At 53.6% G+C, this 14715-nt stretch overlaps 4 protein-coding genes across 4 annotated transcripts; 2 read left to right on the top strand and 2 right to left on the bottom strand.

Moving 5' to 3' along the window:
- Positions 1–68: 68 nt before the first annotated feature.
- On the bottom strand, positions 69–4538 carry BO95DRAFT_468561 (uncharacterized protein; the record flags this gene model as incomplete). Its single annotated transcript, XM_025589368.1, has 10 exons — positions 69–161; positions 220–822; positions 883–1124; positions 1183–1583; positions 1643–2199; positions 2257–2359; positions 2819–3338; positions 3388–3509; positions 3565–3746; positions 3801–4538. 10 exons carry the CDS (start codon positions 4536–4538, stop codon positions 69–71), a joined length of 3561 nt encoding a protein of 1186 aa, XP_025437164.1.
- A 1728-nt stretch (positions 4539–6266) lies between these two features.
- On the top strand, positions 6267–9043 carry sly1 (syntaxin-binding protein). The gene is made up of 4 exons (XM_025587687.1): positions 6267–6555; positions 6617–6833; positions 6898–7280; positions 7331–9043. Exons 1-4 carry the CDS (start codon positions 6513–6515, stop codon positions 8833–8835), a joined length of 2148 nt encoding a protein of 715 aa, XP_025437163.1. The 5' UTR covers positions 6267–6512; the 3' UTR covers positions 8836–9043.
- Positions 9044–9505: 462 nt separating this feature from the next.
- preB (alpha-factor pheromone receptor STE2) lies at positions 9506–10790 on the bottom strand (the record flags this gene model as incomplete). The annotated part of the gene is made up of 2 exons (XM_025589367.1): positions 9506–9954; positions 10046–10790. The coding sequence occupies 2 exons, from the start codon at positions 10788–10790 to the stop codon at positions 9506–9508; spliced, it is 1194 nt and encodes a 397-aa protein (XP_025437162.1).
- A 1104-nt stretch (positions 10791–11894) lies between these two features.
- Positions 11895–14104, top strand: BO95DRAFT_447683 (putative endosomal sorting complex protein TSG101). Its single transcript, XM_025587686.1, has 4 exons — positions 11895–11995; positions 12061–12169; positions 12246–12484; positions 12539–14104. Exons 1-4 carry the CDS (start codon positions 11942–11944, stop codon positions 13934–13936), a joined length of 1800 nt encoding a protein of 599 aa, XP_025437161.1. The 5' UTR covers positions 11895–11941; the 3' UTR covers positions 13937–14104.
- The last annotated feature ends 611 nt before the right edge of the window (positions 14105–14715 follow it).

The raw sequence follows: 14715 nt of genomic DNA, 5'->3' as shown, positions 1-14715 counted from the left end.
GAAAGAAGCGAGAAGAAGGCGTCGGCAGAGGGTATCAGAAGATGAAGAGGGGGAGAACAATATTACGTTTAAATCAACGGATCGTGGCGATATGTGCAATCATCACCTTTGCGGCATTTCCCGCTCTGCCAATACCGGCAAGGTACAGACCCTGCCTTGGGCTATCTGCCAGTTAGCTCGTTGCCTGCATGATGATTGGATTTACCGAGAGATACTTACGTGCTTCTTGCCAAGATCATTATACCTGTTCCGCTTGGGATAGCTGTACCTGTCATCATCGGTCCCATCATATCCACCAGACTCGCGAAGGCGCTTGCGCTCCGGGTCCTCAAAATGCCCAGTGTGTTGAGGCGGGTTGCCTGCGGTGGGCTGGTTCTGGCCATTGATCTGGGAGAAAATGGCAGCGAGATTGGGCGCAATGCTGGGTTGAGACGGTGGAGCTTGCGGGGCAGTAGCCGCCGGCTGCATCTGCTTTTGTGCATTCATGATGGCCAAGATATTTTGGAGATCAATGGCCTGGCCTGTTGCAGGCTGAGGGGCTGCAGGAAACTGGGGCATCTGCAACATGGGAGGCTGAGAGGTTGGCTGTGGCTGCGGCTGCGGCTGCGGCTGACAGAACATGCTGAACGTCCGTTCGAGATCCGAGATGGGCGCGGCTGCCGGCTGAGTCTGGGGGGGAGGGGTTGATTTTGGTTGTTGGGGCGCACTCTGAATAATCTTCAAGAGATTCGAAATATCGAATGGCGCTTGGGCGCTTGCTGCGGGCGCGGCTGCAGGTGGCGGCTGAGGTTTGACCGCTGCGATATATCGGTTTTGACGGGCCTGCGGAGATATTGTGAGCACGCAGTCGGTTCGTGCGACATACAAAAACGGGATACGCACCTTGACATGGTCCGGAACCTCGCCAAAGGAGACCGCGACAGTTGTGGGTTCTTCATTGTCGGGTGGCGGGGGCTCTTTGGGCGTTGACGGCACGTCCGCAGGCGAAGTATAGAACACCATAAGGGTCGTTGCCTCACGATACTCTTGAGCCTTCCTCTCCGCACTTTCCGGAACTTCAATGCCACCACGCTTGATGAAGTTCCGGCCACGTTCCTCGTAAGGCATGTCCTCGAAGTCGATTTCTAAAGGATTGTCAGTGACTTAAAAGGCCGACACTCGAGTATCTTCAGTGAGACTTACCCGACGGCAGAAGGTATTCGAGCAACTGTTCCTCGCGAAAGCCGCCTTCTTCGTCTTCCTCCTCGTCGAGATCACGGTGAAGCTTCAGCACACTACCTTCACCCTTCACATCACCCGCTTCACGCTGCATGTGATCGCCGGGACCAAGCTCCTCGTCAGGGTCATGGGTGAAGAGCCGGACTTCAGTTAGCGACTCGTCAGGCTTCCAGGTGACCCGCAGCCGGCGTCGAGCCTCCTTACGAAGGCGCCTCTTCCGTTCTTCCTCCGTCTCGGGCGACTTGGGTTCGGACGGCTGAGCAGGAGTCGTCTCCTTCGGCTTGTTCAGGTCTGCCATAAGGTCCCCGAACGAGAAAGTTGGCCGCGGAGGTGCAGGCTGGGGTTCTTTCCTTTCCGAGGGGTTGCTGCTTGGGATTCATTAATCACACGGTTGTGTCTGTATCATCTCGTGCAATCATCTTACCTGGTCTTCGCCGCTGCTGCCGCTGCTCGCTCAGCATTCGATGTTCCCGGTCGTTTCGAGGCCGACGAAAGACTTCCAAACAGATTGGTTGGCTTCGGCGCCACAATATTAGTCTTCGGACGAGAGGGCTGCGCTGCCGCTGCCGCTGCCGCTGCCTTGTTCTCCGGGCCTGCCTCTTGTGGCCGCCGCACAGGTGCCACAGCGCTAACGGGCTTCGCAGCATTCTTGGCATGAGACGCTACGACTACTCGCTTCGTCGCCGGCTGTCCATTGCTTTCAGTATCGCGAGGTCTTTTAGATCCAGCGAGTTCTGCCCGAGCGCCGTCGGGGGCAGCCGTAGCAGTGACAGTGCTTGTTTGCTTACTAGGCGAGCCGTCCTTGGCCGCTGGCTTCGCAGTATCCTGTTTCCTTCTGGTAGAGGCCGCAGCATTGTCCATGATCTTCTGCGCCAAGTCTCTGACAGCTGGGCCACCCTTTTTAACAAATCTAGGCAACAGCTTGGCAACATTGGTCTTCTGTAGCACATCTTCGTCCATAGTAACAAAGCGCGAAAGCAACTACGCATGGAGATCAGCGTTCTGTCAAATGAAGGGATAATGGGCGGCACCGCTTACCTTGAGTATATTTAGGGTCAATGTTCCGTTGATGTCAGCAGCCTGGTGTCGGTCCAGCAAGAACGAATACATGGCTGCCACAGCAATGGGATGCTCACCCAACCTGTAAACGTCAGTAATCTATTTTCCTCCGTCAAACTGTAAACAGGCTCAAGCAACGAAGATTATAAGTGACCGTATCTGCAGCCCCCATGACTGGTGGAGCCAAGCCGGTGGCCAGTCCATACTCAACGAGCATTGCGGAAGCACCCAGTCTCTATCGGCAGGGACCAATTTCTTTGTCCTCGGAAAGGGAAACCCTTCCCAGTCATGTTGTCTTGGTTTAGGACCAAGAGACTCGACCAGGTTGGACTCTCCACTCTGAGGAGTGAGCATTATTCACCCTTACTGACAGACACTCCTTTAATAGATGCCAGAACCCACACTAGGTAGACTACATGGGAAAGGCTCATATTTCGTTTCTGACTTCTAAAGTCACGACGGCAACGACCATGCTAGGTGCGGCAGGGGGCAGAAGCGAAAAGGAAGAAGAAAAAGAAGAGGAATAAGAAAAAGGACATACTTCTCGACGATTATTGGATGGCCCATTTCCAAAGTCGCACAAACGACCACATCCATGAGACGGCGCTGTAAGACCACATCCTTCTTCAGCTGGGCTGCTTTATCATTATTGCCGGTATTCTCGGCCGCCTTCATGGCTTGGGAGCTGTCTTTCCATGCATCCCTTACGGTTTTCACAACGTCTTTGAATGCGACCAGCGCACTCTTGACCTTGTCCACATTGGGCCGTCGATTACGTGGAGACCACACGGCCTTTAGAGCATCATACTTCGCAGCAGCTTCGGGCTCACTAGGACGAGACACAGGCAGGGGAGACGGCTCTTCGGGTGCCCGATCCTCGATCTCAAGCTCCGAGTCGGAACTGTCGGTCTCTGATTCGGAAGACTCAGCTGTCCCGTCCACCTTCTTACTACTTCCCTTGACGGTCGTCTTGGTGGATTGAGAGGTTGTCTGTTTCTTCGTTGCCGGTTTCTTGGCCTTTCCGCCCTTTGCAGCCGCCAGTGATTGAGCCAAATTGGGGCCTAGTTCGTTCAGCAGGATCTTCAGCAACCGCGGTGTAACACAACGTACCATTGAGGGGTAACACAAACTCGTATGCAGATTGCGGTTTAGGGGCAATCGGTTGGCTAGGTGCTACGGACTGCCCCATTGCCGGTGGCATCTGCAAGTCTTCCCGATAAAACGTGTAGAGCCTGAATGGTGTCAGAGGGCGCGTACGACTGGAGAAGGCAGGCGAGATAGACCTACTTTGGTTCATCTGTGCGATCATATTCAGATGGGTTGAGGTAGAGAAGGTTATTAGGGTGAAGGGCGGCTTGTTGATTAGCAGCAGCTTGCTGTGCAGAGCTGAGGAACTGCGGGTTAATGGTTTGATTAGATACGGGAGGAGTTGACCGAGTGAACTCGGTGTTGTAATCCATCGGTACTTGCTTGAAACCAGTTAGCACAGCTTGTCAGAGTTCAGAAAAGGAAAATTGACATACTGAATTTCTTTCAGCGTAGCCTGCAGGTAGTGAGTACTGCGGGACATGGTGTGGGTGTGGGTCGGATCGGAAATGTGTCGCTTGAGGCTGTGGCTGCGCCGCGGGAGGCGAATGCATATGAGATTGAGGAAAGACATCAGGCACTGGCAGATTCTGAGGAGGATAGTAGGATCGCGGAAATGTGTAGGATGGGAAGTGGGCGCTGTCCGATGCCGGGAGGGGCTGCGTGTCATATGCAGGATGTGCTGAGGAGAATTGCGGTGCTTGACGATATTGCGAAGTCATCCCGATCGGATGAGCGGTTGCCGGTAAGATGGGTTGTGGATGTAACGCAGCTGCGCGCCATGATTGCGGGGAGGAGGAATACAGACCATGATTCTGATCTTGAGGGGTCGGTAACGGACTCCGCGATGGAGGGTTCTGACCGAAAACCGGATGATCCCAGCTAATTCCTAGCGGCTGATGTGATGATTGTTGTTGTTGTTGCTGCTGTTGCGGTTGTTGTGGCTGCTGTGACTGCTGTGGCTGTGGCTGTGGTTGCGATTGCAATCGGGATTGCGATCGAGACTGCGACTGCGACTGAGGTTGGGGGGGAGGCTGTTGGTGTAATTGCTGTTGTGGAGGATGTGCATGTTGAAGCGAAGGATCGGAGTTTGTATACAGTGGTTCGAAGCTGTTCCAGTACTCAGGCGGCGGTAACGAGCCGGGATCTACTGGCGCGCGGTGCAGCCCGGGCATGATGTTTTGCGGCGGCGACTGCTCCATGCTTCCGGTCTATCTCCACGCTTTGCCTCCTGCTTTATAGCAGTAGCAGCAACAGAAACGACAGCAATTGCCGCCAGTGGTATAAGGTAAGGACGGTGGGGAGGGGGAGTTGTTGGGGGTATGTTATGATAAGGTACTAGTATAGGCCAGTGCAGGATGGATTTGACCCAAAGTGGTTACACATGCATCCACGTGCCGGGAGGTTGCCAAGTTGGGACAAGATCGAATGCCGCTCTTAAAGACTTCAAACTTGAGTGGGGGGCGCAATCACGATAAGTCTATTGGTCCAAGCTCCTTGAGCAACGGCGGCGCAGCAAATCTGGTCCGGAAGCCCGCTGCAACGAATCAAGGATGCTGGCCGAGTTTGTCAGCCTGTGAGTTTGCTGATACGTCGGAATTCAAAGGAATAACAGGGAAAGCGGTAACACCCGGTCAGAGCGAGGCTCAAGGATGAGTGGCAAAAAGAGTAGTTGACTTCTCTTCCGGCCCAGCCTTGTCTTCCTCACTTTAGGTGGAATATCGCGAATGATTGGGATGAAAGGAGAAAAAACGAAAGGGGGGAAGGGAAACCACACCTGGAAACCAATCTCTCTGATCTCTAGATTGTTTGGCTCAAAAATGAGTGTGTGAGAATGAGTGAGCGAGCAAATGGAAATAGAATGTGATGAAGTAGAGTAGATGGCAGAGGTCGATGCCGCAACTGCTGTTGCCGCCCTGTGCCTGGATTGGCCTTGCTTCCTCCTTAGTATGTCACGTCCACGTCCGTCTTCTCTCGCGCGCGCGCTGTCGGCCCAGTGTAGTAGTCAAACGACACCACAGCAGAGCAGCAGTTATGTTTTTTAGAACAGGAAGAGGCTGGGCCCAACTCTGGTTTCGAATACACCGGCCCAAGTACGTACTGTACTTTGTAGTCTCCGTATAGCTTCACTTCTCTTCACTTCTCTTTTCTTTGCCTGCCGTCTGTCTTTTCCAAAGCAAACGCTTATGCTTGTTTGTAGGTAACCTTGTCACTCTTGCTAGTCTTCAAACCTCTTCCCTGACCTTGTCTGCAGAGGCAATTCAGCTGGAGCGGGAGAAGGGAGGGGGGCGAAAACTCCTTCCTGCTCGTACTGCCTCGCCTTTTCTTGTCCTTCTTCAGCTTCCTTAAATCTCGACTTTAGAAAATGATCTGAAGAGATGTTATACAAAGAGCCACTCGGAACGGCAGTTGAGCAGCATAATCATTTGCTTTACGAGGAGGGAAGTGATGGTGATGGAAGGGACTTGGAGGGGAAGGGGGAGGGGGTAGGTGGGAAGGTGGGAAGGCGGAAGGTGGAAGGTGGAAGGGGATTGATTCTTGGGGAGGGAGAAGGAGGGAATTGGAACTTGGAAGGAGGAGAGAGGGGGAGGAGGAAGGAGGATTGGTAGGTTAGGTAGTTAGTGGGTGAGGGTGAGGTGGTAAGACTGAAAAAGCCGGCGGGCGGCAATCGGTTGTTCCAGTTGCGTTGTTGGGCGGGCGCCTCAACCTAAGTCTCTACGCCCGTTCAGCGATAGCTCCTATCACGTGAGATGTTAAACAGACCTTTTGTCTGGTTTGTCTGGTTTGTCTGGTTTGAGCGGGACAGCTCAGGATGAGCTCAGGACGTGCCAGGTGGAGAGCGTCTCCGGTACGGAGTACACTTAAGTTACTCATTAGTACGGAGTACTGCGAGACGGTCTCATCGACCGACCCGACCGACCCAACTACTTCCCCGATCTGGATCTACACTGCGCAACTTACCCGTGACACCTTACGCTGTCCTTTTCGTCTTTGCAATTGACATCTTCTTATACCCCACTACCTCCTTCTAATCTTGCTCTCGGTCTTCACAGCCACTGTGGTACTCTCATCGCCTAACTCCAACTGGTCATGATATTGAGTCAATTCAGGTGATCGTGAAACCGTCCGGGGTGTTGCAGCAAGTCCGCATGATGGCATCGCATTCCACCTCCCTCCGTGACCGTCAGGTCGGTAGGTTTCAGCCTCCCTTCTCGATCATCGCTGCGATCGCACAAGTCTAAATCTCACTCAGCTTCCATTCAAAAATTACTAAACTTGAATCACGATACACATCCCACCGACGAAACCCACCCCGACGGCTCTGCCCAGGGCCTGTTCTCAACTCCCGTCTTGAACGAGGACGGGGATCCGATTTGGAAAGTCTTGGTATTTGATAACCTGGGACGAGATGTGATTAGCAGCGTCCTGCGTGTCAATGATCTTAGGACATGGGGGGTCACAATCCATCTGTACGGGGTCCCCTGCGTGTGGACTTAATACTTGGCCAGACCTTCAACTGACATAGACCACAAGCAACATCAACGCCAATCGCTATCCGATACCCGATGTACCTGTCATCTATCTCGTCGAGCCTACCGCTGCCAACATCCAGGCGATCACCAATGACCTCTCCCGCGGTCTCTATTCCCCCGCCTACATAAACTTCCTCTCCTCCGTACCTCGACCCCTGCTGGAAGACTTTGCCTCTCAGATCGCAACTACAGGCACCGCAGAACATGTCGCACAGGTCTTTGACCAGTACCTGAACTTCATTGTTGCGGAGCCAGACCTCTTTAGCCTGGGATTAGGCAACGATGCCTACTGGAAGATCAACAGTGCACAAACAAGCGACGATGACTTGGATGTTATCGTCGATCGGATTGTCAGCGGGCTGTTCAGCGTCAGCGTTACGATGGGTAGGACTTGGGTTCCGTCCGTAATCGTTTGTTGGCTAACATGCAAATAGGTTCGATTCCCATCATTAGGTGTCCCAAGGGCGGGGCGGCGGAGCTGATAGCTACTAAACTCGATCGCAAGCTCCGCGATCATATCCTCAACTCGAAAGACAATCTCTTCTCCAGCAAGAAGGCCACGCCCGGCGTGCCTTCATCGCGACCGGTCCTGGTCATTGTCGATCGCAACGTGGACTTAGTTCCCATGTTGTCTCACTCTTGGACCTACCAGTCCCTTGTTCAAGATGTTTTGCAGATGCGTCTCAACCGGATCACAGTAGAAACAACGGATGATACAAATCCAGCAAAGGGTGTAACGAAGCGGGCGTACGACCTGAATAGCAATGACTTCTTCTGGAAACGCAATGCCGGTGCACCCTTCCCCCAGGTTGCCGAGGACATCGATGCGGAATTGACACGATACAAAGAGGATGCCAATGAGATAACCAAAAAGACCGGGGCTTCTTCTATTGAAGACCTGCAGAACGATACCAGCGCCTCAGCGCAGCACCTCAAGGCAGCCATAACGCTACTACCTGAACTGCGGGAACGGAAAGCCATTCTCGACATGCACATGAACATTGCCACCGCCCTCCTCAAGGGTATCAAAGACCGCCAGCTGGATAACTTCTTTGAACTCGAAGAGAATATCACTAAACAGTCCAAGACGCAGATCATGGACCTCATCAACGACTCCACAAAGGGCAACAACCCGACCGACAAGCTCCGCTTATTCATCATCTGGTTCCTGAGCACGGAGACCGAAGTCTCCCGGGCCGAGATGAGCCAGTTCGAAGAAGCCCTGACGCGCGTGGGTGTGCTGGACGTCAGCCCATTGTCGTACGTCCGCCAAGTTCGCGAGATCACGCGCATGACGATGATGACGACGGCGACGGCGGGCGCCGCGCCGCAACAGCAACAATCGTCGAATCTCTTCCGCGGCTTCTCTTCACTCTCCAACCAACTGACCGACCGCATCACCTCCGGCGCCCTCGGCGCCAACTTCGACTCCCTCATCTCCGGGGTCAAGAACTTTCTCCCGGCTAACAAGGACCTCACCCTGACCAAGATCACCGAGTCGATCATGGACCCGGCCTCGGCGTCCAGCTCCGCCATCGCCAAGACGGAGAATTATCTGTACTTTGACCCTCGCAGCGCCAACGCTCGCGGCGCCATGCCCCCGGCCTCCGCGTCCCGGAATGCCCAGGGCCAGGGTGCTTTCGGCGGCGGTGCTGGCCCCGGCACCACAGCGACCTTCGGGCAGCGGCGCCAGGGCTTCAACGAGGCCATCGTCTTCACCGTCGGCGGCGGTAGCATGGACGAGTACGGGAACCTGCAGGACTGGGTCCGTCGGGCAAATGGTCAACAGGATGGTGGTGGTAGTGCCGGTGGTGTCCGGGGCGCTGGGCCGGGTGCGTTCACTGGGCCTCGCCGGAGAGTGGTCTACGGTAGTACGGATCTGATGAATGCCAATGAGTTCCTAACGGAGTCTCTGGCGAAACTGGGGCGGGAAGGTTGAGCGGTGACCGAGGCGGAATTGCTTAGCTCTACTAGCTTCCACCTTTTCCACGCACGTAGTATTGGTAGTATTGTTGTACCTTGAGTCTAATTCGACACGCTTGATGTGACGAAAAGAGTTCAGAAGAATTCGGCGCCGTGAGCTGCTACTCAGTAGGTAATTCTATACCTTTACTCCTGGACTTTATACTTGGATCATGTGAATGGACCGTGCATCGATTGCTCTCTGCCTTTAAATGGAATAGATTGAAGATGAAATTAGCACAAAGTTAGTCTGCGTGTGTGCACAAAGCGGAACAAGAATCGAAAATGAAACCCCCTCTCAAGGTAGTGAACAGCCCGGTGCGATAAATTAGCACCGAGTTCTAGTTACCCACAAATGAGGTTAGAAAGCACGGCGACCCCCTTCTCTAGTTGCGCATCCACAATGACGTTTGTGTCAAGTTGCAGAAACGAAAGTCAAATGTAAGAGTAAGAAGGCGAACAATAAGGACCACACTGCGTCAGCCGTCGCCCCTTGAGATCCAAGTACGTACGAAGCCCCTTCTATCCCCAGCCCCTACTAACAACAGCCCCTCCCTCTTCCCGGTATTCTTGAGCCCGGCTTCACGATTATGATCAATCCATCCCCGACTACTCCGGGCCCAGAAGCAAGAAACCTGAGCGGGCTTTCACAGCACGTCCTTCTCCCGCTTGACGCTCCGCACGGAGATATCGTGCTCCACTGCAATTCCATATCCCATTTCTAGATCCTGCTGCTGCTGCTGTTGCTGACGGCTCTGGTTTGGGTCGGCGTAGCAGGTGGTTCCGGTGCCGGTGCCGGTGCCGGGTTTGTTGCCTCTTGGGAGGGAGGCGGACGTGAAAGTTGATGTGGTGCAGGCCGAATGGGAGGGGTGTTTCTCGTCCCCGAAGTAAGAGAACGAGAGGACCTGCCACAAGTTGCGGCGAGAGGAGGTCGAGCTGGCCAGGTTGTTGCTATTGGTGTTGCTGTTGCCGGAGCGGTGGTCGAGGGCGACGCCGGCCCAGATGGAGGAGAGGGGCAGGGAGATGGTTACCAGGGTGAGGACGTTGGAGGAGAGCTCCGGAACGTTGACTGCGTAGTGGAGGATAGAGAAGAGGGCTATATATTTAGATGGTTTAGTTAGAAAAACGCTTAGGGCAATATCAACTGGGCTCGGGTTCTCTGAAGGGGAGGAGAGTTGTGCACGTACCGGGCACAAAGAGCGTTTGACAGCCCATTACAAAGATCACCTTCATTGGGCCAAAGTCGGCGACCCCCAAGCGTCTGCGCTGACGGATGGCATAGCCCAGTTTGGCAACGAAGACGGTACAGAAGAAGCAGATGCTGATGGTCAGAGTGATATTGGCGGCGCTTTGGATCCAGATCAGGGGCGCGCTAGTCACTGCCTGGATGATGGTCTTGCAGTTCTCGACCATCAGGCCGAGGCGAAAGCCAGTGGGGACCAGAGCCACGACTATGGACACACCGAGCAAGAGGAGCCGGTAGCGGCGGCGGAGGTTAGCGCAGACGACTTGGACCTGCAGGACGAGCGAGATTTCAATGCTGATGAGAAGGAGGGTGGCCAGCACGACTCCGAGAACTGAATTGGCGTATGTGGATTGGGGCACGCGGGAATAGTCGCTGCCAAAGTAGGCGTAGACGTGCACGAACGGGGAGGTGAAGTACAGGGCCTGGCAGAGAAGCAACCCGATGTTGAGAAGCAGGGCTGAGCAGTTGAGGAGGTAGACACTGGAGCGACGCTTCTCGGGCCGCGTGAGGAGCAGGAGAATCACCAGCAAGACAATGCTGGCTCCTAGCTGTGCCCCGTAATTGATGCAAATGCGGATGCAATACTGGATGAACTGGTCCACAGCTTCCACGGGGACATTGAAGGGAGTGCCATCCGCAGCGTGGAAGGTGACATTCTGAGTGAACGGGTCGAATTCTGGACTCATGATGGCAATTCGATCAACGAATTGCTTCTTTCTAAGCCTTGGTATGCTGTTGCTGTCCAATGTAAAGAGTGATAAGACGAAGTAGCGAGCGTGATTGGGATTAGACGTGGTTGTCCACTTTGAAAAGGAAGACGAAGAGACCATTTAACCGGCGATTTGTACACAATTCAGTACATGAGACGTGTTGCTGAATATAGTATCCAGGTTCGCCTCGATGAATGCATAGCCAATGGCTCATTGCCGGTAATATCGTCCATGCGGTGCAACCCCCGAGACAGACAATGCCTCTACTGAATCAGGGATGAGGTATAACAATATAAGAAGTAGAACACTGTAGGCCTCAATCTTGTACAATACCAATCATCGGTTTGTCCCAGCAAACAATGCTAGACAAGGAGGTCTTGACAGTCTTGACAGCTGAGACAGACAATATCATGGCCAATGTCAAGAACAATAGCAAGCTCAACAGGTGGGCCATGATCCGCGCACGGTGTTTGACACGTGCCATTCTGGCGACTGGAGGACCACGGCCCCATGACCTTAGTCTTCGGTACATTCTTGATGATACACTGGGAGAGATCTGGAGACGCTTGTGGTTGTACATCGATATCGATGTGTTGCTGTGATAGGGCCACAGTTGACGCCGGCAGCTCCCTAGTGGTGCGATATTTGAGGCGCGATCACTGTTCCTGAGAACCAGAATGCCAACTCATAGAGCATATTGCACTATAAGCTCAAATATATCTTGAGTCGGGGTCCTCGAACTCAGGAACTATGCTCTGGGCATGTTGACGGTGGGATTTTGACGAAAAGGTAGCAGACGCATTTGAACCTTGAAGGTAATTTGACATCTAAGTCCCCACTTTTTAGAGGTGGACATAGCTAATATTGCAGATATTCTTGGTCAAGAAAGAATGCATCAGGTCATATAAGCTTGTAACAGCTCAATCGAAGCTAGTCTCATTGCCAACCATCATGTGTGGTGGTAATTCTGGGAATTTATGGGGATCCGAGAGACCTTGGGAGGTGGAGCGGAAGCTGAGTGATGCTCGGCCGCCGCTGACCTCAACTGCTCCGCCTGCCTCCAACTCCAACTCATTCCCCCGCCCCGCCATGCGATTCCCACTCCCTCCCATCCCAGCTCCCTCGCCATGGCTGCAGTGCCGCAGAGGACACTTAACTGGCTCTACGGCATCTTAACGCGGGTGAGGAAGCTTGCAACTTGTTTTAGGCTAATCTATCCATCACCTCACTGACTGCCTACCCTCAGGACCACTACGATCCCAGACTAACCTACCAAGACCCCAACCGGACGTACCACGATGTCGCGAACGCGCTCGCCCAGTATCCGTCCATCGCTCCAAGGACTGAAGTCTATAGTACGTTATAAATTCCTTGTCGAATCTGGCTGCTTCTCGTTCTGTCCAGGTGCTAATCACTTGTTTGTTTATCTAGCCTACGAAACCGGATTCTCGGCCCTGCTTCTCCAACTGTCAGGCACGCTCCCGGTGTCGTTTCGCGGCACCGTCTACAGATTTCCTGTGACATTGTGGATACCAAATACTTATCCTCGAGAACCCCCTATGGTCTACGTTACACCAACCCAAGATATGGCAGTGCGTGTAGGTCAGCACGTAACGCTGGAGGGGAGGGTTTACCATCACTACCTGGCACACTGGGCTGAAGCATGGGAGGTCAGTACTTTCGGGAATTTGCGACCTGCGCACGAATCTGACAAGTTATCACAGAGATCGTCTCTGGTCGACTTCTTGTTAATATTGCGAGAGGTGTTCGCAAAGGAGCCGCCAGTGAGATACAAGCATCAGTCACTTGTACAACAGCGACCACCGCAGTCACCGCAAGTGCAGGCACCTCCGCCTTTGCCTCCACTACCCCCCGAGCTCGAATCATCTCCTAGGCGCTCCGTAGTGACTCAAGTCCCATCCGTTGCGTCTACGCAGCGCCCTGCTCAAGTGCCACCTCCGCCTCCTCCGCCTCCTCCGAAGCCTGGCCAGACCACGGGTCCAGAATCACAGTCACAGCAGTCCTCACCCGCAGGACGATACGATTCTCCCCCTCCGCTTCCCCCGTTACCACCCAAAGAACAAGACCTTCGAAGGTTGTCTTTCCAGCAGCAATCAAGCATCAACATCCCTGGAGCCCGGCCGTCGCAGTACCCTCCGGAACAGAGCAGCATCCCTCTCCAGCCGACTACAAGTCAGTACCAGCACCCGCAGCATGCCCCTCCGCCAGCAACAGCATATCCCCAGGGACAAGCATACGCTCAGCCTTTGAGCAATGCACCCACCGTACCACCACAGGACTTTGGGCGCCTGTCTCATCAGCCCGTCCCAGCCCAAATGCCCTCACGACAGACACCTCTGCCACATACTGCATACTCCCAGAGGCCGTCTCATCAGGAGCCCGCTCAGCCCTTACCCCAGCATCAACATCAACCAGCTCTACCGGCACAGCAGCAGCAGCGTCCCAAATCTGAAACGCCTGACCTTCTTACCTCACCTTTCGAGCTCGAGCTCCCCTCATTCACACCTACCGGCCCCGCACCCCCCATTCCTCCCAATCCAGAAAAGGACGCTCTGCTCCATGCTGTCTCCAAGACTCTCTCTGAAACCCTGCAGACCAACATCGCACAATCCGAATCAGCAGCGCATTCTCTTCTCTCTCAGTCTCACTCTCTTCACGCTGCCATTGCAACGCTTCAGGGGGAAATCTCTTCTTTGACTACCCTCAATGCGACGTTACAGTCGAATACTTCCATCCTTCAGCATACTCTCCACCGCGCCGATGGAGTCATTGGCGACGCGCAGACGCGTATTTCCTCACTATCGGGAGCGCCCTCGTCCAACACCAGCGATGCTACCACGGCAGCGTCTGGTTTACCTCCTATTGATGAGGTTCTCGTGGCGCCGACCGTCGTCGGGAAACAGCTCTACGATCTCGTGGCAGAAGAACGCGGCATTCAGCAAGCTATCTATGCTCTTCAAGCAGCGTTGGTCAAGGGAGTTATCGGGATGGAGACCTGGTCGCGGCACACGCGTGGACTTGCGCGCGAAGCCTTCTTGAAAAGGGCACTGATCCGGAAGATCGGGAAGGGGATGGGGCTGGAACTTGAAGAGCTTTCCTAATAAGTGTGGCTTTCAATGTCTGGTCGGGCCTTTCTGCTAGGCAATCAAACATGAAATGTGCGTGGGAGTGAGATGTAAATAGACGTACAACTGATAGTCTCTATTCGGCTGCGAATGTATATATGACATAAATTCCAAGTGGTGAGGATGCGACCAGTACAACCTAGGACCTAAGATATCCGCTGGGCGATCGATCAAGCCACCTCAGGTCCCAAGGAGATCGAGACATCATGCCAATTTCCCACCAGCTAGCTGACATAACATATGATTTCCGGTTCGATGCTTTTGTCGTAGAGGTAGTTTTTGATGAGTTCTGGCCCACTTTTCCATGGCTCTGATTCAGCTTCATCTCAGCCCGATTTTCGGGGCCTCCCCGCTTGGATCGAAATTCGGGCTAGCCACTTTTTGGTCTAGCCATTGATCTTAGGTACTGTGCTTACATACTTATCAGTAACTAAGTTACTGAGTACCTATTCTTAGCCTGTCTATGCTGATGCAGTTACATACAGTGTACTCCGTATACACTTCGGCATTTACTGAGTACACTAGATCAGTGCCACGGCAGAAGGTGGCAAACAACAAGCGATGACATCAAATTCCAGAAATCTACGCTACACAACCAGGGATACTGTCTTGACTTGAAGTGACCATGATCACATTGTATGAGGATGAGTATGTGTATTGCAAGGTAATGTGCATGGTAGGCGACAAACTGTTTGCTCAATTCGCCACATTGGAGAATTGCATGTCGGCTGATGCCGCAACACAAAACTTGGAGG

Source organism: Aspergillus brunneoviolaceus (genome assembly GCF_003184695.1).
Source record: "Aspergillus brunneoviolaceus CBS 621.78 unplaced genomic scaffold BO95scaffold_95, whole genome shotgun sequence".
NCBI classification, from domain to species: domain Eukaryota; kingdom Fungi; phylum Ascomycota; class Eurotiomycetes; order Eurotiales; family Aspergillaceae; genus Aspergillus; species Aspergillus brunneoviolaceus.
Note: the sequence above shows the minus strand (reverse complement) of the source record. Positions and strands in the feature narration are given on the sequence as shown.